The sequence below is a fragment of the Gadus chalcogrammus genome, chromosome 8 (assembly GCF_026213295.1).
Source record: "Gadus chalcogrammus isolate NIFS_2021 chromosome 8, NIFS_Gcha_1.0, whole genome shotgun sequence".
In the NCBI taxonomy this organism is placed as follows: domain Eukaryota; kingdom Metazoa; phylum Chordata; class Actinopteri; order Gadiformes; family Gadidae; genus Gadus; species Gadus chalcogrammus.
In genome coordinates this window covers 9,859,182-9,885,763 of record NC_079419.1, presented here as the reverse complement: position 1 = coordinate 9,885,763, position 26,582 = coordinate 9,859,182, and the positions used below count along the sequence as shown (strand labels likewise).

The window sequence follows — 26,582 nt, the reverse complement described above, 5'->3', positions numbered from 1 at the left end:
GTAACTCATAGCACAGTGATTCACGGCTAGCTTTGTTTTTTCAACGATTCAAATATCAAGGCTAGAAAGCTTGCTGTCATTTGGCGAACCCTCACCTTTTTTGAGAAGCTATGTCCCGCCCTAGCATCCGGTTTTATGCAAGGCAGGCTTTCAATACAATCCACGTTTACCACTGTTGCTGGTCAAGCAGTTGGCAACTTATAACTAAGTAGCGTCCTGTAAAATAAAGTGTGACAGACTATTTTTGAAGGGCTAGATTGCACATTCAAATTGCACGTTAAGATAAGTGGGCGTGTGGACAGAACAATGCCTAATACAATGATATCTACCCTTTCACCCCGAAAACGACAGGGAGCTGTGCCCCTAATCAGTACCTTTCGTTTACATTTCATCATTAAGGGACAACACAATCTGTATAATCGCCAGAGCTGGTTAAGGAGTGTAAATGCAAGACTCATTGTGTGTGTGATATGCTTGTAATCCTTATTATACATCCAAAAGTAAAACATTGGAATCAAGTGGAAGCGAGCTGAAACATAAAGAGCAGCTGAGTGCTCAATAGCAGTACGGTACTTTTAGAGGCTTGTGTTTTCTATGGGGAATATCCTTTTTGGGTTAGACTGCAGCACCCGAGATGGCCACCATACAAGTTAGAAGCACGCCCCACTCACTGGTTCTCGGGACTTGTTTTCGACACCCCCCTCCGCCCCTCCTCCTCCTCCTCCTCCTCCTCCCTATGTGACTAAAGACCACCCCTGTGCCTCTCTTCCTCCCGCCCTCTTTATAGCTCTCCATAGTGTATATCTTTTCATGGTCCCAATCTGTGCTCTCTTGCTCTTGAGTTCAGAAAGACAGCACAGAGCATGTTGCAGAACGCATTTAGATTCTGCTATTAGGCCTTTTTTTCCCAGAAAAACCATTGGGTGTCTTAATTGGAACAATGTGCCCTAATATTCAAGGATGGCACACGCAAACAGAATTTAACTTGTCTTAACAGCCCATTACCGAATATTGCAGCATGTAAAGAAATCTTCTAAACATTCAAACATGAATTTCTTGACTGTGGATTGAGAACATTTCCAATGCAGAAGAAGGAAGGAACAACTCTCAACTGACAATAAAGAAAGCTTGAAGCCTCGGCCTCCATCTTGGTTCTTGGTCAAGTTATGGACTCTTGACGAGGCATTTGTGAATGACTGGGAGCCGCGCGGCCTAGCATGCTACATGTCACAAGGTTGGCTTCAGTGCTGCAGTGTTTTTATGATGTTTCAGGGGGCCAGAGTAAAGCTATGACGACCTGAACCCAGTGGCCTCAAAGTCAAAATAAAAATAAACAAACTCGAAATAATAAAGGACAGGTCTACAAGGGCAGACGTTTTAACTTAATAAAGAAATTTGGGACTTTTTATAAAGAAAAAATAATATCAAACTTTCATTGCCCTTATTGTGATGTGTTTTTACCCAAGCAATCTAACAGTTGTTGGGTTGTAGCTGGCTAGCTAGCTTTTAGCTTGTCTCGCTTCGCCACATTGACGCAAAAAAGAAAAAGAGGATTTGAAAGGAGGCTGTATTTGAGGTTTTTCTAAAAGTGGGAGAATTGTAGCTTTGAGTAGGCTAAATTTAGGCTTCAAGATGTGTGTCAATTTTAAGTCAGAGACACAGACTGGAGGATAAGTTCAGTGAATGGCAGTGATCTGCGCGCCTGTGACCATGTACAGAGCACACACACTCACACACACACACACACACACACACACACACACACACACACACACACACACACACACACACACACACACACACACACACACACACACACACACACACATGATTCTCTATTTCGCTCTCACACATCTCTATCCATCTCGTCCTGCCCTCTCTCCCAAACCGACACTCTCTTTCCCCTTTAAACACACAGTCTCACTCTCTCTCTCTCTCTCTCTCTCTCTCTCTCTCTCTCTCTCTCTCTCTCTCTCTCTCTCTCTCTCTCTGATAGTTTTATATATATGCACGCACACACAGGATGGTGTCTGGACGAGCAGAGAGTAGAGGGGGACAGCAGTAACGCTGCAGGTTCCCTGCTCAGAGACTGTGGCACGGTGGCTCTCTAGATCATTCTCCCCTCCACCCTCCCTCCCCCCTCTACCTTCCTCTCCCTACCCTCTCATTCTCTCCCTCTCTCTGTCTCTGTCTGCCCCTCTCCCTCTATTGCGCCTTCTTTCTCCCACCAAGCCCCCCCCCCCCCCCCCTACCAAACCAACCCCTCCTCCTGCCTTGCAACCCCCCACCCCACCACCACCACCACCACCACCACCACCACCCGCCTTAGAGCTTATGTAAACTAGCTGTGGAGCCAGGGCAAGCTGAGGCTATTTTTAGAAGCAGAAGCACTGCAGAGCAGAAACTGGCGCTGGGTCACGTGTGCGCAGCAGAATCAAAGGGAGTATCCCGGCAATGCGCTGTAAACAAAGGAAGGTCAGTAGCAGAAGGTGAGACACAAAACGCCTCTTTGTTGGTTTTGCGTCTATATTCGTGTGCGCGCGCACATGTGTGTGTGTGTGTGTGCGTGTGTGCGTGCAGCAGGCTGTGCCCATCCACACAGACACACCTCTCCCTGGTCTTAACGGTGGCTGACATGAAAGTGCGTAGACGAGGTGAACCCGTGTTGGGTGTTATGCATCCTGACTCGATGCTATTCTCTTGCCACTCTCCGCCCCTATCTCCTCCCTGAACCAGCCAGCACACACACACACACACACGCGCGCGCGCACGCACGCATGCACACACACGCACACGCACACACACTCTGCTGTGTGCCTCCAGTGCCATCCTTAGCTAGCGAAAGTGTGAGGAAACTGAATACATGAAAGGAGGAGCAGAACCACGCGAGAGGAGACATTTTGCTCTGTGATCGCGAGAAGGGGCAGCCCGGCTCCAAACTTCCTTCCCTGCCGCTGCCAGGTTCAGGCCTATCGGAAAATAATACCCACGCAGACACAGACAAATCCCTTAAAAAAATTAATAATAAATTCATAACCATTATGTGCTAGCATTAATGTTAGTATCAGGTGGAAGTGAAAGTCCTGCTTGGCGGTTGAGACTAGCTCTCCCTTTGGCTGAGGCTAATTGTAAAGGCTAGCTAGCGGCTAGTGGCTGTGTCCAGTCACACCCAGGGCAAAGGTTACACCGCTCCACCTCCACTGGTCAAACAAGACTCAACTTTCACCTCCTTTGGAATGTGGTTGGGGGGGTGGGGGTCGTTTGAGGCTAATTTTAGAAACTTTTATATTTTGCCCTCATTGTGGTTTGTTTACCGAGACAGTTTGCGCTGTTGGGTGTTTCATCATGGCCGTTTTACTGGCGGTGACTAGCAGGCTAAATAAAGTAAACATTTGACTTTAAGTTAGGTGCGTTTCGGTTTTAACCCAAGCTGTTTTCAGGCCGTCTCTCTTTCTTACGAGGGTCCCTCCATCTCTGGCTCATGGTACAGTCTAATATAATTAGCTAAATAGCTGTGAGACTTGTGAGATATGAGAATCTGCGTTGAGTAAATAAACCTCTAATTTGGTAATTCTGTGTGTGTGTGTCAACAGACACACACACACAGGGAAACTCATAGCATATTCTTATTATGTTGCACTTAAAGTGGATTGTTTGTCTCCATACCATGAGCAATGCATTTTCTATTTTATTTCTTAGGTGAATAAATTCAGTTCTCAAACAATTCTCTATGGAGGGGTAGAATACTGCAGAAATGCTCCCTGTTCGTCTGCCTTAGTGTATGATGAACTACCACATTTATGAAAGAATGAACAACAGAAAGGCTTCTGTTGTGAAATCAATGTAAATGTAATGTCTGTGCAGATCTAGTTGACTAATCTAATTAATAAAAATCAATGGTGTTTTCACAGGTTCATCAACATCCATACAGCGAAAACATTTGAGAATGATTGCAATTTTTTTGTTGTGAGATATTAAGGCAATTGCAAATATAGCAAAGCTGTGTCAGCATGAGTGAGATGGGGCGTGTGACCCGGTTGAAAAATGATAGATTCAACCAGCACCTCGGTGAATAGGTAGCATTGAGAAAGTCCCTTACCCTGTTCCTCAATCCATAGTGACCTGTATTTCTATTACTGTAAAATGCCTTGGTTGACAATTTGTCCTTAAACAGTCAGATGAAGATGTCAATAGATTGAAGCGCTCATTTCAGTTTATTTCCACAAACGGAGGCTTTGACGCCGATACTTTAAAAGGCCTCTTATTTTACTACCAGGTATGAGTGTGATGAGCCATTAGCAGCCTTATAAACATCAGCCCTGCCCTGTCCCTCTGTAACTGAACCCAACCCTGGGAGTGTCAACCTACATACTATGACCGACAGATAAGTTGCTTAAGTCCACTGGTAGGAATGGCAGATTGACCCATCCAGCATATTTCTAGGTGGACACTCCCACAGGGCACAGGGCAGGGCCGATACAAAAAGGCCTGTAATGGCTAATCGCACTCACACCTGCTGGTGAAATAGGGGCCCGTTTAAGAGCCGGTATCTTGAACGGATCGCCTTCAGAATTCACTTTTATTCCATTGAGCTTTTTTTTTTGTTAACCAGCGATCACAACATGGGCATCGCTGTGTGCTCACGGTGGTGGTCATGAAGGAGTCATTCGCGCTCTCGCGTCGTGTCTCACCGTGGACCAGAGAACATCAACAGAGGGGCCTATTGACTGTGAAGCCTCGCATCCTCTTCAGCCTTGGCCCCGTGGCTCAGCCCCTAACTCTCGGTACCACGTGCGGATGGTTTCACACAGTTTACGCCGCGTTTTCCCCTAGTCTACTGCTGCGTTTGAAAAACTCTTGTGTTCGTTCCATCGTTATGAGGGCCTCGCAGAGCCACATACACATGCACATGCATGGAAAGCGGTATGTAGACTGTGGCTTCGCTATCACACGCAGAGATAATGGTAGTCAGACTGTGACTGTCACACACACACGCACACACATGCACAGTGAAGCGGTAGTCAGACTGTGGCTATGGCGCACACACACATGCACACAGGATGCTCGAGCTGTCTGTATATGAGTCTTGTGATGGCAGGCTACAAGTATGGCCTACCTTCAGAGGAGACGAGAAGGAGGGGGGGGGGCAGACGGGAGAATGAGAGCGAAAGCAAGCCAGAGCGAGAGAGAGAGAGAGAGAGAGAGAGAGAGAGAGAGAGAGAGGGAGAGAGAGGGAGGGAGAGAGAGAGAGAGGGAGAGAGAAAGAGAGAGAGAGGGAGAGAGAGGGAGAGGGAGAGAGAGAGAGAGAGAGAGAGAGAGAGAGAGAGAGAGAGAGAGAGAGAGAGAGAGAGGGAGAGAGAGGGAGGAAGAGAGAGAGAGAGGGAGAGAGAAAGAGAGAGAGAGGGAGAGAGAGGGAGAGAGGGAGAGAGAGAGAGAGAGAGAGAGAGAGAGAGAGAGAGAGAGATAGAGGAGTGGTATCGACCAGCTGGGGTTGCTATGGGAACCCAGCTGCTAAAAGCAGGCAGGGTCAGTGTGGAACAGCGAGGCTGTCTGTAGTGAGAGCGAAGGGATGCCACCCGGAGGCCAGTCTGCAAACTACACACACATGCACACGCACACAAACACACGCTACTTCAGCACCAGCAGGCCCGACAAACCCACCAGTATTTCCCCTCTCATCCCAGGCCCCTTTGATAAGCTGAGCGTGCGATGCATCCATCTTATGGTGTCCATTAATATGAATCGCAGGGAAATAAATAAAAGAGGAATGTCTTTGGGTCCCCCCCCCTCCCTGTGTGTGTGCGGATGGATAGAAATGCATTTCTGGTCTCCATCTTGCCGTTTCATGTCCGCGCGTGCTGCTCCGTCCGCGGTTATGCAACGAGCTACAGCTAGCCGGGCCTCCCTGCCTCTCGCTGGATATAGGCTATTGACTTTTGATTATGGAAAATAGGGAAAACCGAACCGGAAGTGGACGTTTGCGCTCAGTTCCGGAGAGGGTCTCTCCCTGCTGTCAGGGCTGCAGCCCGTGTGCGTTGGACCCAAAAATAAAAACACAAATAAAATACCCCCTCATTTGACGGGGTTTGGATTTGTTGTCCGTTGATACTCGTGTTTTGCTAATTTTAGCCGGCGCTAACATAAGGTGCTTTGATAGGAGACTTGGCTGGATGTGTTTAAATGTTATCCACCCTTCCATTCAAATCATTTTCCATTCAGAGAATTGTGACGGGGAACGCATGTTTTGTTTTATAGTCCCCCTACCCCCCATGTTCCAACCTCAACCGAGTCCCCCAGGCTGAATGTGGGACCCGCGGCCTGGGGTCTATTTTGGGACCATGTCGTGTAGCGGTCCGTGCGGACACTGAACAGAGTCGATGGGGGGGCATCACGATGTATTTGAACCTTTTTATACAACACCCTTCAGAACCATGGCTTGATGCAGCCCCAGAGGGAGGGAATTGGCGGGACTTGAAATGAAGCAGACCCCTTTTTTGTTTACACTGGATTCGGTTTGACTTTCAGGAGTGTCTCCGCTCCTCTCTCTCTCTCTCTCTCTCTCTCTCTCTCTCTCTCTCTCTCTCTCGCACCCTCTCTCTGCCTCTATCTCTCTCCCTCTTTGTCTTTGTCTCTCTCTCTCTCGCTCTCTCTCTCTCTCTCTCTCCCTCCCTCTCTCTATCTCTCACTCCATGTCTCTGTCTCTCTCTGCCTCTGTCTGCGTCTTTGTGTGTGTCTCTCTCTCTCTCTCTCTCTCTCTCTCTCTCTCTCTCTCTCTCTCTCTCTCTCTCTCTCTCTCTCTCTCTCTCTCTCCCTCTCTCTCTCTCTCTCTCTCTCTCTCTCTCTCTCTCTCTCTCTCTCTCTGTAGGAAGTGCCCAGTGGGCTGTCTGATGGATGCGTTCGGTTCTCCAGGTCCACCTCCCTGTCTGCACATTGTTCTGTGTCTGGGCCCGGGGAGCTGAACCTTGGGCTCAGATGTTTCCACCAGGTGACACGTTGACTCTGTGACTTGTTTCTGTTGTTCCTTGTGTTTATCGCCCTCCCCCCTTTGGACTCGATCGGGTGTGGGTGGCGTGTGGACAGTCGCTGTTATTATCGTCCATGACTCTGTATCGTCATCGATGCTGCGATGGCGCATCGTTACTGCCCAGTTGTGGGGGGAGTTTTGTCTTCGTGGAAATGTATGAATGAGGTCGACCCCAGTTGTGTGATCTGTCGGACAATGTGGATTGGTTGGTTCGTCATTTGTCCCGCCCCCCCCAGTGAGATTAGATAAATTGTCAGGCCTGGGGATGTCATGGATTTTAGAAGACTTCAATCTACGAATGAAGACTTAACTATTGGGGGGAAGTGATGAGATGTCTTTTAGGGTTTTCCATCTCTCCAAACGAGGCGAATGGAATGATCAAGGTTGTAAATCTGGAAAAATACTTGTTGTCCACTCAATGGATTAACCCTTCGGAAAAATTTGGGTTGGACTGTAAAGTATTAAAAGAGAAGTCATGAAGAGTTTCAGGGGAGGGGGGTTAACCATGAGCCAGGGGTACTGGGACCTTGCAGGAAGCGCTCTCCGTCAGCGAACAGTAAGGCTAGACATAAGCATGCGCGCGCTAGTCGGATACTTGCGCTACGTGTTTCCAAGTGCCCTTCCTCGGACCATCCAAGCACTGCATGTTTCAGTACAGCTCTGCACGTGGCCGCCGGACCAGTTGCACTGGCATTAAAGAACCAGTGCCAGTCAATGGGACGGTACGGTGAGCATGCTGCCCTGGCTGTTATGCCAGGCTCGGGCGGTTTGAAAATATGGAAACTATTGATCGGACTCCCCCCACTGCTAATTAAAGATGGCCCACTATTTGTAAAAAGTCAACCCAATTATCAAATGAGCAGATGAGGCTAGGACCACTGTCATTGGTGTGAAGGTTGCCTGTCACTGCCAGTGGCTGGTGCTTCTCCTGCTTTCGGCCCCCTCACATCCATTCCTTGCGTCTTCACACCTCCGCGGTCAGACTCATCTGTGTTCCGATATCCATACTTCCATGAGTACACTTAAACGTAATACACTATCCGCACTCACTAAGTGTGCTGATTTTCAGATGTCAGTGTCGTTCCAAATCGAATACTCCGTGGTGCACTAACCGGAAGTTACGATCGCGACCGCCGCCGCGGCTCCTCCCCCGCAATAAACATCCCGCTTTGAACGGTGAACTCTTTACGCCTAGCAGCTATAAAAAGCTATAAATGCTATAGAAACTACAAAATGAATCCATTAATGCAGGCAATGTGGGAAATGCGCCGACGTTGGCTAAGCCTGGCTCCGCCTCTTCCGCTATGTAGCTAATGGCTGCCGTTGAGTACACCATCCGGGTCCCGGGTTCAGTACACTTCTTTTCGCCCTACGTACGCTAAGTATAGTGAGTGCGGCGGTGGCGTGTGTGATATAAGGCTACCTGTGTGTTACCATTGGACATTACCAGATGGTTGTTACCATCAGACAGCGCCCCCTGGAGCCAGGGGGGGTCTTTGGGAAGCCCCTGAGGCCTGATGCGGGCTCCCTCCCGTTTGTTGTTCTTTGTATGTTGTGTGGTTATGTTTGTTGTTTGATTGTTTGTGTTTGTTTGTTTTGAGGAGCTCAATGAATCTGACCTGAAAAGCTGTGGTTTTGTAATGCTGGCAAAGTTTTGCCAAGGCTTCTGCATCTGAAGCAGGGGTTCCAAGGGCTCCCCCCCCCCCCCCCAAACGGAAGGCCTATACTGTCCTTGCTAGCCCCATCACCACCACCACCACCACCACCACCACCAGCAGCAGCAGCAGCAGCAGCAGCACACATTCTACTTTCCATCTGGCCGTCCCTCCTCCCTTCGCTTTCCCTGTTGCCGTCTCTCCCCCTCTCCCTCCCTCCCTCCCTCCCCCTCCCCTCCTCTTCCACCTTGTCATGGTGTGTGTTGGATGGGCTCTGCCACATGTGACCTGCACCACGTGGGCCTCCAGCTCAAGAGAGGCCTCTCCAGGCCCCCAGGCCCAGCTAACCTCCACTTCCCCTCACTGTGTGTGTGTGTGTGAGTGTGTCTGTCTGTGTGTGCGTATGTTTGTGCGTGTGGTCGTGCGTATGTTTGTGCGTGTGGGTTTGCGTGTGTTTGTGCCTATTTGTGCTTGTGTGTGGGTGTGTTTGCCTGTGGTTTTGTTTGTGTGTGTGTGTATGTGTGTGTGTGTGTGTGTGTGTGTGTGTGTGTGTGTGTTTGTGTGCGGGTGTGTGTGTGTGTTTGTGTGTGTGTGTGTGTGTGTTTCCCCTGACAGTTCACCTAATTGACCCATCGGGTCAGACTTGTATAGGGCTTGCTTCATATGCACAGCGTTCAAAGCAGGGCAGATCCCCTCACTCACACACATGTATGACACATAGAACAAACATTTGTTTTTTAATTCAGTCTGAAGACCCAAAACGTAAATCTTTCAATTAATCAGGACAGAAAAAGTGTGAGGAGTTAAAGAAACTAACTGATCTTTATCTGTGTGATCTGTCGGCGACGGTGTCTCTTTTCTGGGCGAGCATGATCTTCCGATCCAGAAGGCCGCTTTCTATTTTCCCATCATCGTTGCGGCGGTACCACTAAGACATAGTGGAGCCTCACTGTACGGTAACTCTTCCCAGTTACAGTACAGGTTCTAATATTACAAGGTACTACTCGGGACGCAGGAGATAATCGATTCAACCAATTGGGGTGGGGGAATATGCGATACGCCTGTACATATTACATATTACAGCAATTTCCCCTCTCCTGTGGTTGACGTAAACTTAAATAGGCTGAGGAATTCGTCCAGTACTATTATTTCGGCCCTTGGGCCCACCAGTGTTGGAGCTACGGGACATTCGGGGGTAGTCACTGGTTAGCATATCAACAACAATGGAAAAACAAGGCGAACAACAGATTCTTGAATCCTGCGTCAGATCCTCTAGAACGGATAGCATGGTGGCGGTCTGGTGTCCAGTCTGATTGACGTCACTTCTGGCCGCTCTCGCCTAGTGGTAAGACCTTTATCCACGACATACCTGTATCAGCAGTTGTTTTGGCCAGTTCATCTAAGGGCTATCATTCCCCCCTTTGACATGTTGTCCCGAACATGTGTCAGAATGGCAAAGATAGAAAAATAAACATAAAGCCAAGCATGGACGCTCATTCAGCACGATATATATAGCCTAAAGTCTATGTCTTGTCGTTGGTGATGTATCGGAGTGTCCGTGCTCAATGTGAATAATAAACGATTACTGTACTGTGTGCAGAAGCCCGATGTTTCAAAGAAGCCCATCTTTTAATTGTTTTTTTAGTAATCAATGTACTTCCTCCTTTGAGGACTAAAGTAGCGAAATGGTCGTGCAGCACTGTCTAGTTTTTTAAAATAACCTTGTGGCATCGTAATCCACATATATGTTTTACAATTTACACTTGGTTTACCCTGTACTGGGGTTGTCTTGGCCTGTGAGTGGATTTAGGAGTCACCACCAGGGGGTCCACATTTTGTGTGTGGCCCTCATCATACTTATTTTTAGCCCACATGTTGGGAGGGATTTCAGCCAATCGTGGGTCATCCACGGTCGTCCGTGGGAGTAAAAGCTCAGGCGACTCCCTATTACCACGCATTTGGTGGACGTGTGTGTGGTCTCGAAAGCTCCATCCCAGACTCTGTGTCTCAGCCCCGTTGCGGGGGACGAATATTGTCCCTTGCTTGGCCCCCCCTCCCAATGCCATGCGTCTCCCCCCCTTACAGCCCGTAAACCTAATTCAGCCCATGTCATGTCTGGGTTCTGCATGACAAATGTGGTGTGGAGCCTGGAACATCGTAAAACCTCACAGAACAAAACTTCACCAGAACAGGCCACTGTAATCAGGCAGAATGTCTAATTTCTAAAGCAACAGTTCAGCCTTTAACATTAGGAGGTTATACACCCTTCTTTGTACTTCCTCAAACATTGCTCATGGTCCGTCATCAGACACTCTGGCAGTACGGTGCATATCATCAGTGGACCTGTGTTACACTTCTGGCTGACTCTGCATGCAGTGGTATGCATCTGTTATCAGTGTGCCAGCCATTGACCCCGGTCCCTCTGGCAGCAAGTCCCATGAATGAAAGTATCCTGGTGAGTGTAATGCACACAAGTGGGCTCAGATGGTGGGGTTTGCATCGGAAGTAACCGTGAGGCCGATGTCGGTGCGAATGACACTCAGCCCTGGGCGACACCTCAAATCTCCCCCCAACCGGTTTGTCAGACACATTGGTTTAGACCGAAAAAAATTATGTTTGAGTGGATTATGTGCACTCCTTTCCAAAAAGGGTTGTACATTAAGGACTGCCCAATTTCAATTGATCTCTCCTTTCCTTGGTGGACATCACTGAAAGTGTTGCCCCTGAATCGACCAGGAATGTTATACTTGTTACCATTTACAGTTATTTTAGTCTTTCAGAGCTGATCAGGTCGCGTGAGGCTAGTTAGAACCAATCTTTTGGATGTGGTGCTTGTGTACGTTTTGAGGCAAAGGTTACAATACCGGATGTTTTTTTCCGGGGTTGATTGTGTCATAATGCACACATACCCTTGGACCTGGCCTGCCCCTGCGTCCTGTCCATTTGAACGCCCCTAGCCACCTCTGCCCCTTGGGGGACGCACCGTCACATCACAGGCAGGTTAGCCTGTGATCCAATGATCCATGGCGCTACAACGGAATCAGACCTGTCCCCGGCTTGTGAAGCCCTGCAAGGAACATGGTCCTTCCACTTGACATGTCGCCACCTTGGTCCCTGAAGGGACGGACAGGCTTGGGGTTCTCCAGGGCGTCTATTCGGGCGAGGTAAAGCCTCTTGGTCGTTGCTTCGATCGGCATGGCTGGCGTGACCCGTTGTGCGGCAAGTCATGCGGTACACCAACCGATTCAATGTCTCGCGACCAATCCACATCCACTTTTGGCATCTTTGGTATGGGGTTTGCTCCTGCCACCATGCTTTCCAAGTCAGGGTAGAGGTTGATTGACGGAGCGGCGGCCTGGGCGTTGTCATACGATGGAGGTGGGGGAGCATTCACACACGGTCCACCGGGGCAGTCCAGCTCTGCCTCGAGAACTCGGGTGACATTGACATCATAGAGTCCTACACTCTACACATTTTCGTCTACCCTGGCCCCCCTCCCTCTACCCCACCATATTCTTGTTACTTCACACACACCGTGGTCTCACCTGGCCCGAGTCTTTTACCCTCAGGAAACTGTACTGAGGAACCCCTGAATCTATGCCAGTCTCGCCCCAGTAAGCGGGCCACAGTCATCCGGTGGGGAGGTGTCGCTCCGTCACCCGGTCCTAAGCCGTGCTCGGGTTCCCCTGTCTTGGAGTAATGATTTTGTAGAATTTCCCAAATTGTCGTGGCAATTCCTTTATAAAATTTTGCGTCAAGGACAGATGAGAGTTCTAAATACAAGGAAAAAAAAGCACACAAAACTGGTAGGAAATAACCTATTTAATGTATGCATAGACTCGTCTCCTCTCTAGCAGTGTGAGCCCCCTCCCATCAATGCAATTATCCTCACATCAAAGGCGGGAGATGTTAACCTAAAGGCCAGAGGCCCCTGCATTGTTGCCAATACGCCAAACTCTATTTGTTTGTGGTCGGCACCCGGCAGTGGTGGCCAGCAGTTACGGAGCCTACCCCACCTTTGTTCAGTTTAGTCCAGGCCCTATGGGAAAAACATACAGTGGGGCTAAGATAATACAGCGTGAGAAAGCAAATGTGATAATAGGCAAAAGCCTAAAACATATCGATTTTCCATTACATCCATCCATCGCTGCGTTCTGAAAGGAGCCGCTCTGTCAGAAGTGGCTGTGTGGCGGAGTCTGCTCTACCATGCCAACTAGTGCAAATTATTTTGCGGGGAACTCAGACCAGAATGGGACTTGTTCTACTTCACACTAGACCAGTACGTTCGGCAGTCCCTAAAAACCGCCCGGCCCAAGCTTTTAATAAGGCATTCGATGATCAGTCTTTTTTTGTATGTCCTGGATGTAGTGGTGGCTGTGAATGAGAGGCCAGGCTATATTTGGATCTTCAGTGCTCTACCAATAGCACTTATGTCACATGGCAGTCACAAAGCGCTCAGTAATTATAACCTAGGGTTTTTTTCCCTCACCAAGATGGCTGACTATAAATACTCCCACATTGTTGCAGTGATGGGGAATAAACTGGAGCTATTTTTGCAATGTTTTGTTTCAGTTTTGTGTGTGTGTGTGTGTGTGTGTGTGTGTGTGTGTGTGTGTGTGTGCGTGTGTGCATGTGTGCACTGTTGGCATTTGGTGTGTGAATGGGCTCAAAGCTAGTTTAGGGATTTGATTTACTTGTTTATTCATTTTTTATATTTAAACTTTTAGCTTTTTCAGAAGTGTAAACGTTGGTCAGCTTTGCATGTTAAGAGTTTTGTAGACCTTTTTCCATTGAAAGATTACTATCATGATCATAAATTATGTTATATATTTGATGATGTTTAATAGCTAGAAAGGGATCTGGGCTATTCATTGATAAGCTCTTTTGATACAGTTCACAAATCCAATATTTTCGCATTTTCTGGAGCAAGGGTTGCAAAGGTTTGGTTTTGGTTGTGCATGAATACATTTGTTGGAAGAGAAATGAGAGAAAGTATGAGGCTGTTTTTCTCTCGAAAACTCGCAAACACACACAAAAGCACATGCACATGCACACACGAGCGCACACACACAAACACGCACACACAGAAATCTGTTCTATCGTTGGTAAATCTTGTGTGGTAAATCTTTACATTTCTGGGGATGTTGGTAATATATGTTAAGCAAATATATTTTGGTAATGTGACTACATTTTTCTCCAGATAAATGTCATAGTAGAATTTTGGAGCAAAGAAATGTTGAAAGCTTTATTGTAAGGACAGTATTTATTTCAATGTAAATGCCCTAAAACTCAGACAGAGATTCAAACTTCACCGGGAGAGAGACAAACGGACGATCTCTGCAGTGGCGCGTGTACAGGCCTCCTCTGGGCTGAAGCCGTAACCGCCCCACCACATGAGTGCTGTGGCTCTCGTCATGTGCTGAGCCCTGCTTCCCTCTTGTCTTCTCCAGGCTCTGGGTTAGTTCCCTTTGCCCTCCATGTTGCCTAACACAAACATCTTATCTTTGTTTATTCGGATGACTTTGACCGAATTTTTTATGTATTTTTTGGACTTTAACGTTGCACATTTGAGGAATTTCTTGTGATGTCATATGACCACCTGACATCAGCAAACACATCCAGGTTTCTTTGTAGGTTTATTAGTATTGCTTGTCTCAAATGAAATGACCCCAAAAATGTCAATGGAGTCTACAATTATTATGTAGGGCTGGGCAACCATGATATAATTAGCCATGTTCTATGATTCATATCATTTGAAATATTTGTTTGCACTTATTAACCTTGTAAATAATTGCATACATATAAAAATACATAATATGTTATATAATCTATAACTTCACATATGATGGAGGATAGATTATGTTAGAAAGAGGGTGCTCTTACGAAGGCCATTCAGTCGACAACCAGTGTTCAGCCCACACCAGACAGGACCGCGGCCTGGTCGTTGTGACTGTGTATTCTCCCCCGTCTCTGTGAGGAAGCCCGCCTTCCTGTTCGCCGTGCTGCACAGAGGCCCAGCTGCTATCGCTACCGCTATGCAACAGCTAATGCTACGGCTAATGCTAGCGCCTGCACATGCATGCTCTCCTTCTCCTCGTAGTGGAGGGAGAGGGTCATGGCAAGCTGTCTAACCTCCTCAATAACGGCCTTATGTAATCGCTCCTGCTGGAGAGACCAAAATAGCCCGTGCTGAACAGCCATGCCCTCTGGTGGTCATAGGCTGTACCAGCAGCCCTGTCTAGGGGGAGAGAAAAATGGGTGCCTTGCTGAGGAAGGAGAGGGGTGGATAGGGGAGGAAGTCGGGGTGTTTGGTCGGGATGGGGGCGGGGGGGGGGGGCTACTGGGTTGCTTGCTGAGAAGCTAGTAGTTAAGCTAGCCGTCGTAGATATTCTCTAATTTGGTGCCGACCACAGCTGTCGCTTGTGATTAAACAGCGGCTGGGAATTTGACGTACATATTTACATTCCATCAACGGGGAACCATTAGGCTGTTGGATTATTTTGGGCCATTTTGTTTTCATGTTTCTGCTTTCCGTTTGCTGCCAGATGCATTCTGACACCCTCTACTGCTGGAGTTGTGTCGACGAGCAGAGGTTGTCATAGAATAGGAGAGATCAATGGTTATGCCCCGTTTAACCTCTGAACCGGTTATCAGACCATGACATAGTTCTGTCTTTTGCTCCACAGTTTCCTGGACAGAATTGACTCCGTAAGACAGAGTGAATACACACCAACGGACCAGGTCAGTCACCGCCCCAGGAGTGTTATCTGTATTATTTTGTCTTTATCTTGTTGTTGGTCCCCCCCTCTGTGAGGGGTTTTGTTTAGTGTTCCGACTCAGCTGTGTAATTGTGTTGTTTTGCTTCGTCCTCTTCTGTTTCTCCAGGACCTGCTACGCTGCCGAGTGTTGACTTCAGGGATTTTTGAGACGAGGTTCCAAGTAGACAAAGTCAATTTTCAGTAAGTATCTGCAGGTGGCACCGGTGCTAAACAGGAAATGATGTCACGCTGGCACAGAGGCTCTTCCTGCACATTGGGTTTACTTTTTTGCAGATACCAATGTGAAATTTTTACAATTAGACCCACCACCAGACAACAAGGGGTGATGCCTAAAATGTATGGGGTTATATATATCATATAAATATATGTCAAAATATTTTCCATCCATGGTATAGCTGAGCAGCTATGATATTCAACATTGTAGGTCCAAATTCATATTATTTTGTCATGTTGTGAAATTTGAAATTGGGTTATACATTTTAATTTAGGTATTAACTTGAAGGATATTTTACTGCAAAGCTGAAAATGGTTAGGTTTTGGTATGGATTTAAGGATGCTTAATTTCTAAAGTTCATATATACATTGACTGGGCTTATGGCCAGTAAACTATATCAATCTTAATTCTTGAATATTTATTTGAGTGCCATCATTCTACCATTGGGCTACATGATAACTTGGACCTTTATAGCAAGATTCTTACATTGTTTCTTTGCAGTGTGTCTGCAACTGACACGTTTGAACAATTAAGATAAGATCTTGACTGATCAATTTGTAATTAAAGTCAATATACATAGACAAAAAGTTTTTAAATGACTTTTCTGTGGATATATCAATTGAGCTTGTACGTTTCTCATTCCGTCCTCAAACAGATACAGATGACAACTCAAATTAACAGCTCAACAACTGATGATGAATAATATTATAAATAATAGTCATTAGTAGTCTTATCTACAGAGCAACATACGGCGAGAGATTCCTGCCATGTGAGGATGTGTGGCACGATCAAAACAAAAATTATAAACAAGAAAAATTGCATAAACCCAATAATGACGATTGATTGTAACGAGCAAAGTAGGGCCTTATTGTAGAGCTCCCAGATGCTCGGTCGTTATTATCTGCAGCATTATCCATCGTTTCCCCTCCTACTCACGATCTCACCGGGGCCTACAGGCCGGGTCCGGCTCAGCCTGACCACCGGAGCGGCCGTGATGGCCACTCTGAGGCCCGTGGTCCAGAGTGCGTCTTATGCCGCCTTCAAAACGGCTCAGAGGTTCGGAAACTCTTACGTGTCTTTACGTAAACCTTCCCTTCTCCCGAAATAAGAGTGTTCAGGAAACGCCCCTCAGAAATCCGTAGGCTATGATATAAAACCGGATAAACAGATTGTTCGTGAGACTAGATTTCATAACAACAAGTATGGATGCCGGCAGGGACCTTTCTGCACCTCTTTTGCTGAATCAAATGAATCAGTTATTAGAACTGCTTGCTATGGTTGAACATCAGCGAGAATTGATCAGGTGATGTTTATAATTGTAAGCAATGATGTATCGTAATGCAAATGTTAGAATGGGTGTTAAGTTCGCCTCTTAGGGCTTGCTGCAAGTTCACTTTAGTCTATAGATGAAATGGACAGCCATTGTTGTGACGTGATCTCGGGGGACTCGGGTAGCTTTACTTCCGCACGAAACTCTGACCAAACACAGAGTGTTCGAAGCACTTTCCTCCGAGCATATGGTGCGAACCTCCCGGAAACCCAGATTGTTTTGAACGCGGCATTAGTTCCCCTGTACGACATGTAGGAAGCGGAACAGGTCATATGCCGGGGACATACCCCCCCCCACCAGAGTCCCAGCCGAGACATGTGACTTCAAAGTGCAGGCACAAGCCGTGATTGGCCACTGGCTACTGTTACAAAAGCAAGCAGTAAAGATTTGAGGGAGCGTTGTCTAATCTCTCAGGCCGCGGTGACCCATTTCCTGGGCAGCTAGACACAACAGACTTGTTCTGCTGTTTGAAATGGCTCTTTGTATTGATTATATCACGTCCTGGGTGATGGATGAATGTGTTCTGCCCCTACTTCCCTTGCCACGATTCAATCTGAGCTTTTAAGGGTTTTTGGTTCACCAGCGGGCTTTGCTGATTTCCAAGAAATCACAATTGTGTAGGAACTTAAGCGCTGATGTCAAATGATAAATGTATGTTTTTTTTTAGTTCATGAATCTTTTACTCTTTAGTTCCAAGATTTCCGAAACTGCGAGGAGGATTTTATGTAACCACTTACTGAGAAGAGATACTTTCATATGTACATAATATATATATATATATATATATATATATACATATCATTTAATTTATATAGTTTTATATATGCATGTATGTATATATGTGTATATATATATATATATATACGTAAATATGTATTAATATAAAACCTAAAAAAAATAAAAAAGCTCTTTTCAAGAGGAGTTTGATGCGTTTGCCATGTTGTTGTGCTCCTTTGTGCCGGAAGTGTGTGTACTCTGTTTGGCCACAAGAGGGCGCCGTCGGTCCATCTTTGACGCTTGTGACCTAACTAAACGCTGTTTCTCCTCCACAGCATGTTCGATGTTGGGGGCCAGAGAGATGAGAGGAGGAAATGGATCCAGTGCTTTAACGGTAAGTCCCCTACTCCTCTGGGTCGTCTTGACCATTCCAGCTCCACAAAATAATAGCCCTCCTTCCACTTGTGTTTGCTTCCCCACATAGTCTGACACAGCTTATAGGTTGGACCTTAACGAATAAAGAGCCCCAGATGTTTGCCTTAAAATGCTGAAGGGCACTTTTAGTCTCCTTACCTTAAAAGTACCTTCTTTATTTACATCACACCATAAGGACCTTTTACCAAGAATAACCAGATATAATACATATGGGGTCAGAGTCCTACCCATGATCATACATGTGGACTATGGACCATTATGCTGATGTAGGGATCTACATCACAACTTGTGCATGACATGAGCTGAGGTGTCTTTAAGGGGCATCCTGAAGTCATTCTCTTTGGCGGCCCGTATGGCAAAAAAACAAAAGGACACCGTTGCACACACAAGGGAGCTGGAGAGCGTGTCGCACCCACTCTGGTGGATTAACCAACGCCAAGTGATGGGAAACAGATCACTAACCGTTCGTTGCTTGTGATTTGAATGCATGGCGGGGAAGGCAGCCAGCGACACCCAGGTCCTAACATTCATCACATGCAAAAGACGGAACCGCAAGTTCATTCATTAGCGGATCATACATGCTCTGTCGTAATGTATGTGACTTGGCTGACGTTTATTCAAATGAGAATCTTTGGAAATCTTTGAGCGTTTGCAAACCCTTAGATGCATAAGTGGGTCAAAAATGACCCGGTGAGGTTGTTTTCTTGAAATATCTTCGTAATGAAAAATTCTTATCATTTCATGTTCCAGGTATTCCTCAAAAAACATGTTTTTGATATAATGCCATTAACATTTTTAACTTACCCTCTATACATTTTAAGAAATTGTAGTTTTTTGTTTACTACCCCAAGCTTCCATAAGTGGGTCAAAAATGACCCCCATGCATTTTCTATGGAATCCAATGGGAACCTTTGATTCTTATCAACTGTGGCTGTCAGGAATAAATTAACTGTGGACCACACAGACTATATCAGAAGTGTCACCCCTCAGGAAGATTATTTTACAATAATCTATATAGCAATCTATATAGCAGAAAGAAAAAAACAGAAATAATCACATTTTACAACAAGACGAAAGGAGGTGTAGACACCACTGACCAGATGGTTGGCACCTACACCTGCAAGCGCCAAACACAGAGGTGGCCCATGGTGCTGTGGTACAACATAATTGACATTGCCACCCTGAATGCCTACACCTTTTTCTCGGCTCAGCACCCAGAATTCAAGAGCGGCATCACCAATGCACGACGGCTCTTCCTCAAAGAGCTGTCAAAGGAGCTTGTCACACCACACATGAGAAGTCGACTGGAAGGATGCCCCCAACTGCAAACCCCGATTATTGAAGCAATGGAAAGGTGTGGGGTGACAAAAGCCACAACCCAGCCACAGGAAAGAAGCAGAAAGGGCCAACCAAAGAGAAAGAGGTGTCAGATCTGCCCAAGTAACAAAGATCGCAAACAATAGGTGTGGGAAATGCAATGTACGTGTGTGCAATGATCACAGCCAGAAACAGGTAGTTTGTCTGAACTGCATACAGTGATGAGACAAGAAGGCAAAACAGGGAAAAGAGAGAGGAACTGTCAATGACTGGACAGTTACAGACAGACATACGGACGGACGGACGGACGGACGGACGGACAGACAGTGGATGTTCACATTTTTCTATTGCTGTTCTGGGTAATTTTATTTTTCAAAAATGTTAAAAAGTGAAAAATAGAGATATTTCAAACATGAAATAATTCTTGTGTGGTCCTAAATATAATACTAAATATTATACAAGTGATTATTCATGACAAAAATGGCATAAAAACACATTGATTCTAATATGGGTCATTTTTGACCCACTTATGGAAGAGTGTCCAGTCACTCGTGCATCTAAGGGTTAAAACGCATTTCAGCCGATTCACACTCCCCCTACTGCAAACTGACGTCACACTGTTACGGAAGTAAAGTTTGCCCAAACGATCTGTTTCACGCAGGGGCGATTTCGGTTGGCGCGAAAACCACCTCTTGCTCAGATTTCGATTTTTCTAGATTAGCAGATGTAAAACATTTATTTATGTGTTTAACAGCATTTAACATTCTAAAGCAAAGGGAAAAGTCGAAAAGCATGATAGCCCCCCTTTGAAAGTTGTAATGTGAAGGATTCCCTGGTGCTTCTCTTCATGGCAGACGTGACTGCGATCATCTTCGTGGTGGCCAGCAGCAGCTACAACATGGTAATAAGGGAAGACAACGACACAAACCGGCTACGGGAAGCTCTGGACCTCTTCCGCAGTATTTGGAACAACAGGTAAGTTTGCACTGGGATAACAGTAACTGGGAGTTACTGTTGCTTTATTTTGTAGATTCATTGTCAATGGATTGGGTCCTTCGGTTTTTAGGATTTGCTGAAGTTTGTTCTTTCCAGATCTGTCATTAATGTGTTTTACCAGTGTCCCTGACTACTCATCCTCTCAAAACAACGACACATAATGATTACATATACTGTAATTGTAATGCAACTCACTATGATTACTAAAGTGCTGATATGTACATTCGTTCTTTTTTTAAACCATGTCTTCCGCTTGTACCGAACAGGTCAGGCCACTGGGTGGTTCAACTATTAAGCGTCGTGTCCGTTCTCTTGCAGGTGGTTACGCACTATATCGGTCATCCTATTCCTGAACAAGCAGGATATGCTGGCTGAAAAAGTATTAGCTGGGAAATCCAAAATCGAAGACTACTTCCCTGAATATGCTCGCTACACCATACCAAATGAAGGTTTGTGCCTCTCTAGATAAATCCTATCCACATACAGGCACTTACATGAGTTACATGAGTTTTTGAATCCCGCTTCAAGGTGTGATTTGAAACACGGTTGTGAATTTGAGATGAACAGACAGTAGATGTAGATCACCATGGTCCAAACCCCCTTCTGAGCTAGTGTACCCCACGTTCAATCGAGATTACCTAGAAATCAGTTATTGTCGGAACAGAATCTCTTACGGCAGTTTTGTCAGGTCACAGTTGGCTAATACGTGACCCAATTGGTCGTAAACCAATACAAAGCAAGGGAATCTAGATGCAATCTAGATTCAAGTTGGGTCGTTGAATCTAGATATGAATCTAAACACAGGAATCCTGCTGATTTGTATCGTGGTGTGTCAACTGAGTTGTCCCTGTTCTGTTTTATCTTTAGCAACTCCTGAACCAGGTGAAGACCCGAAAGTAACGAGAGCTAAGTTCTTCATCCGCGATGAGTTCCTCGTAAGTATCCACCCAGGTGTATATCAGGCTTAGCTTTCTGATATACTTGCCTGATGTATTCCCATCTGTATACCTTTTAATATGCACCAACAATTTAGCAGTTTTGTTGCTTAGAAACATTTAAAAAGGTACTTTAGATTTTTTCATTTCACACTTACGTTTCCTACTTCCTTCCACAACAGAACATCTTGGAAGTCAAACAGGTTACTTAGCAGGACCAATCGTTGAGAAATTCACACCCAAATGCATAATAACTCTTTACATATCCTTCTGGTGGACATTCCTGTGTTTATATTTGTACATGCGGGCCTCCCGCGAGGCATGGCATGTAGACCTTGCCAAGTGGCGTTACGTCACCAGATCAACGCATCATCGCTGCAGAGCAAACACTTCTTGGTAAAGATTACAAGCGACCATCGCAGTAGTCCTCTTTGGACCAGGCTTGTGATGCAGATCACCTCAAAGGAGTACAAGACGTCATTCACCTCACACAGGCTTCAGGCTGGGCTGCTGGGGAAGTGTAACAAAAGTGGTCAGCGTTTGCTCAGGGAGCTTAAGAAAATCCGGAAAAAAAAAAAATGGTGGAGATATGTTTAGAGGAAAAAAGGTAGAAAAGTTAAGAAGCTAGGAACTGATACACTGAGAAACTAGGGAAGCTGATCACATGTGTCACAGCCCGGCTCAAGGGGATGACAAAGGAGACCACACATGGCTTTTAGTTTAACAATAATCGTTTATTTAACCGACTTAAGCTAAAGTAAGTTAAAGTGATGCACGTAAATCCGTAATCAGTGCTGTGTGTGGATAAGTGGAGAAGGTGGTGTGTGTGCAAAGCTAACCCAAACAACCTAAACAAACCATACGTCAAAGGGGAGAGCAAGTGGCTGACTCCTACAGCTGATATAGCTGAGGAGCTCAGGCAGCATGGGTGTTAGCCATTACACTGATCTCCTCCTGGGAGCCGGGCATTCAGGAGCTGCCAGGGGGCTGGCACACCCCCCTCCATAAGAACGGTGTTCCCCACGTAACCTGGAAGACAACATATGTTACATGGGTGGAACCATAAGTTACTGAACAATGCAGCTTATATTTCTTGAACTTTTTAGAAAAGTCGTATACAGGTCTTGCAAAAGCGTGACCATCTGACTGCAATAAAACCGCCCCAGCCCCAACATTGCTGGCATCTGTCTGCAACTTGAAAGGTTTCCCCAGCTGAGCAGCAGCCAGGACAGGAGCTGAACACAGTTGATGTTCCACTTTCTCAAAAGCTGCCTGACACTCGGGTGACCAGTTGTACTTGGAATTGTGGAATTACCCACATTCAAAGAAGACTCAGACCGTCAGACGACAACAAACAAGCATGATAGGGTTTCAACAAATGAACTTATGTTTTAAAAAAAACTCACCGAACCACAAACATTAACACCATACCAACCAACTTATCGCCCTACCAACAAACTCATCTCCATACCAACCAACTCATCACCCTACCAACCAACTCATCACCCTACCAACCAACTCATCACCATACCAACCAACTCATCACCCTGCCAACCAACCTTAACCTCCTACCAACCAACTCATCTCCATACCAACCAACCTTAACACCATACCAACCAACTCATCACCCTACCAACCAACTCATCACCATACCAACCAACTCATCACCCTGCCAACCAACCTTAACACCCTACCAACCAACCTTAACACCCTACCAACCAACCTTAACACCATACCAACCAACTCATCACCCTACTAACCAACTCATCACCATACCAACCAACCTTAACACCCTACCAACCAACTCATCACCCTACCAACCAACCTTAACTCCATACCAACCAACCTTAACACCATACCAACCAACTCATCACCCTACTAACCAACTCATCACCACACCAACCAACCTTAACACCCTACCAACCAACCTTAACACCATACCAACCAACTCATCTCCCTACCAACCAACTCATCAACCTACCAACCAACCTTAACACCATACCAACCAACTCATCTCCCTACCAACCAACTCATCACCCTACCAACCAACCTTAACACCATACCAACCAACTCATCTCCCTACCAACCAACTCATCACCCTACCAACCAACCTTAACACCCTACCAACCAACTCATCTCCCTACCAACCAACTCATCACCCTACCAACCAACCTTAACACCATACCAACCAACTCATCATCCTACTAACCAACTCATCACCATACCAACCAACCTTAACACCCTACCAATCAACTCATCTCCATACCAACCAACCTTAACACCCTACCAATCAACTCATCTCCATACCAACCAACCTTAACACCCTACCAACCAACCTTAACACCCTACCAACCAACCTTAACACCCTACCAACCAACCTTAACAACATACCAACCAACCTTAACACAATAACAACCAACTCATCACCCTACTAACCAACTCATCACCATACCAACCAACCATAACACCATACCAACCAACTCATCACCCTACCAACCAACCTTAACACCATACCACCCAACTCATCACCCTACTAACCAACTCATCACCATACCAACCAACCTTAACACCATACCAACCAACTCATCACCATACCAACCAACCTTAGCACCATACCAACCAACCTTAGCACCATACCAACCAACCTTAACACCATACCAACCAACTCATCGCCATACCAACCAACCTTAGCACCATACCAACCAACCTTAGCACCATACCAACCAACCTTAACACCATACCAACCAACTCATCACCCTACCAAATAATTCTCAAAGCTGATCCTTAGTGCAGCTATCAAGCAATGCCTCAGAAGGAGACCGAACAAATTCAGCTACGATAGAAGCCATACTGCTCCAACAATCGCAACCAAAAAGGTGCTTAGCAATACAAGTACTAGCTAAAAGGAACACTGGAGCGTACCCTACCCTAGACTAGATAATGCCCAAAGGCATTAAACTATGTACAGTAACTCATCCCTAGTCTTCTCGTGAGTACCTGCGGGGGCTATTTACTCAATGTAAACTAGTGGGTCTGAAAAGCCCCTGCTATGCAGTGACCCTCAGAACACCCGAGGCGTGATCCTGTGCCTATAGCTCGACCCACTTTCACCACCACATTAAACAAAAAGGATGCAAACAAACTGTTAGAGCAAGTTGCTAAGCATGCAAGGAAAACTCCAGATATTCCCAATTCAAGAACCTATACCAAAATACCAGCACCTGTAGACGTACCCAAAACAATCTACCCCAATCCAAACAAATGCTCTCTCAAAAAAACGACCAAACTGTCATGTGTGATACTCATCAGGGGAATGACAAAGAGGAGACCACATAGTTTAACAATAATCGTTTATTTAACCAACTCACGGTAAAGTAAGTTAAAGTGATGCATGTCAATCAGTCATCAGTAGGGGTGCAACGGATCAAAAAACTCACGGTTCGGATCGTTCCGCGGATCAGAGTCACGGATCGGATCATTTTTCGGATCAGCAAAAAAAAAAAAAAAAATAGCGTTTGTGATTGCTTTAGCCCGGTCTGATTGTGGAAGAAGGGGCTGCTTAAATGCCGCGGTGATGAGCGGTTGTTGAGCCGCTTTCGGTTTCACTCCTGTCAGTGAAACACCGGGGTGATGTCGCTGTAAATGCGTGGCCATGCTCGATGTGTTTTTCTTTATGTTAGCAATCGCTATGTCAGCTACGTGTTACGTCTGTGTGGTAACCTAGGCGACCGGTTTGTGTGGCAGCGCGAGTATATGGAAACAGACGTAGCACTGGAGGCAGCAGTTATCGTTACAGTAGTCACCGAAGTCTAGCCTACTTTTATTTTCCATGCCCACTGTTCTTCATGTTGTACGCTGAGGACAATAAATCACAACGAGCCATAGGACTGTTTGCTTATTGAAAAGGGAACTGTTGCAGACTTTTACCCAGAGCGTGTTAAGTAGCTCTGTCCCTGGAACTAGCAGGAATGGTTACGGCTGTGTGTGGACTGAACATGCGCAATTTTTTTTTTTTTTCATAAATCAATCCGCGGATCATGCGTGTGCCGAACCGAAATAGATGATCCGAACGGATCACGGATCAATGATGATCCGTTGCACCCCTAGTCATCAGTAATGAGTGCTGTGTGTGGATGAGTGGAGAAGGTGGTGTCCGTGCAAAGCAGAGCTAACCCAACCCAAAAACCTAAACAAACCATACGTCTACCTACAGCTGATACAGCTGAGGAGCTCAGGCAGCATGGGTGTTAGCCATTGCACTGATCACCTCCTGGGAGCCGGGCAATCAGGAGGTGCCAGAGGGCTGTCACACACATGTGACCTGAGTCCCCACAGTGTGGGCAACACAGACCCGTCGTTCAAGCTCCGATCGGTCCGAAACAAAACCCATCATCTCCCACATTGTCTCCAGAACAGAGTATCACTAATCAAGTCTCATACATATGTGTGAATTGGTGACCTGAACAGTGGAAAAAATACCTACTAATATAAAAAAAAATACAAATTGGCGCGTACCATAAAGGCACAGTCCTGAACGCAGTGACCCGGGTTTGATTCATGCCCGTGGTCATTTGCTGCATGGTCTCCCCTCTATCTCCCATAACTTCCTCTCTATATCAATCTATAATAAAGTAAAATAAAATAAAAAAGTTAAAAAGTAAACAAAAAATAAAAAGTGTGTGTGACGGTGGCCACGCCCGGACGTGCCCGTTTCCCCATACGTCGCATCAGGAGCACGTACTGCCACAAGTAGTATGCTCTTCGTAAAATGATTTCACAAACAAATTGAAATCATTTTTCAAACCTTCGTTAATTGTTTGGGCGTGAGTGAGGCCTGTGTGGGGAGCGATCTGTTTCTCACTTCTCCCTCCTCTCTCCCTCCCCCCTCCTCTCCCCTGCGCGCCCCCCCCCCCCCCCCCACACCCAACAGCGGATCAGCACGGCGAGCGGCGACGGCAGACACTACTGCTACCCCCACTTCACGTGCGCGGTGGACACCGAGAACATCCGCCGCGTCTTCAACGACTGCCGGGACATCATCCAGCGCATGCACCTGAGGCAGTACGAGCTCTTGTGATGCGCCGTGGGGGAAACGACGCGTCCGGGCAAGGGGCGGCCTTCACACACTTTTTAAAAATAGTTTTTGTTTTCTTTTGACCTTTCTTTTTAAAAGAAATTTC

At 46.2% G+C, this 26,582-nt stretch overlaps 1 protein-coding gene across 4 annotated transcripts in view; it reads left to right on the top strand.

Annotated features, from left to right (window-relative positions):
* LOC130387035 (guanine nucleotide-binding protein G(olf) subunit alpha) overlaps nucleotides 1-26,582 on the top strand; it is a 47,395-nt gene extending 20,813 nt beyond the window's left edge. Inside the window, exons 1-8 of one of the 4 annotated variants that reach the window (XM_056595965.1) lie at nucleotides 2,416-2,489; nucleotides 15,366-15,420; nucleotides 15,565-15,638; nucleotides 18,055-18,113; nucleotides 20,326-20,446; nucleotides 20,786-20,916; nucleotides 21,335-21,402; nucleotides 26,333-26,582. In XM_056595965.1, the coding sequence (XP_056451940.1) occupies nucleotides 2,455-2,489; nucleotides 15,366-15,420; nucleotides 15,565-15,638; nucleotides 18,055-18,113; nucleotides 20,326-20,446; nucleotides 20,786-20,916; nucleotides 21,335-21,402; nucleotides 26,333-26,479 (690 nt within the window). In that variant the 5' untranslated portion in view covers nucleotides 2,416-2,454 and the 3' untranslated portion in view covers nucleotides 26,480-26,582. Of the gene's footprint in view, nucleotides 1-2,415; nucleotides 2,490-15,033; nucleotides 15,272-15,365; nucleotides 15,421-15,564; nucleotides 15,639-18,054; nucleotides 18,114-20,325; nucleotides 20,447-20,785; nucleotides 20,917-21,334; nucleotides 21,403-26,332 lie in introns of those variants that run through there. The other 3 variants (XM_056595964.1, XM_056595962.1, XM_056595963.1) reach the window with 3 other exon arrangements.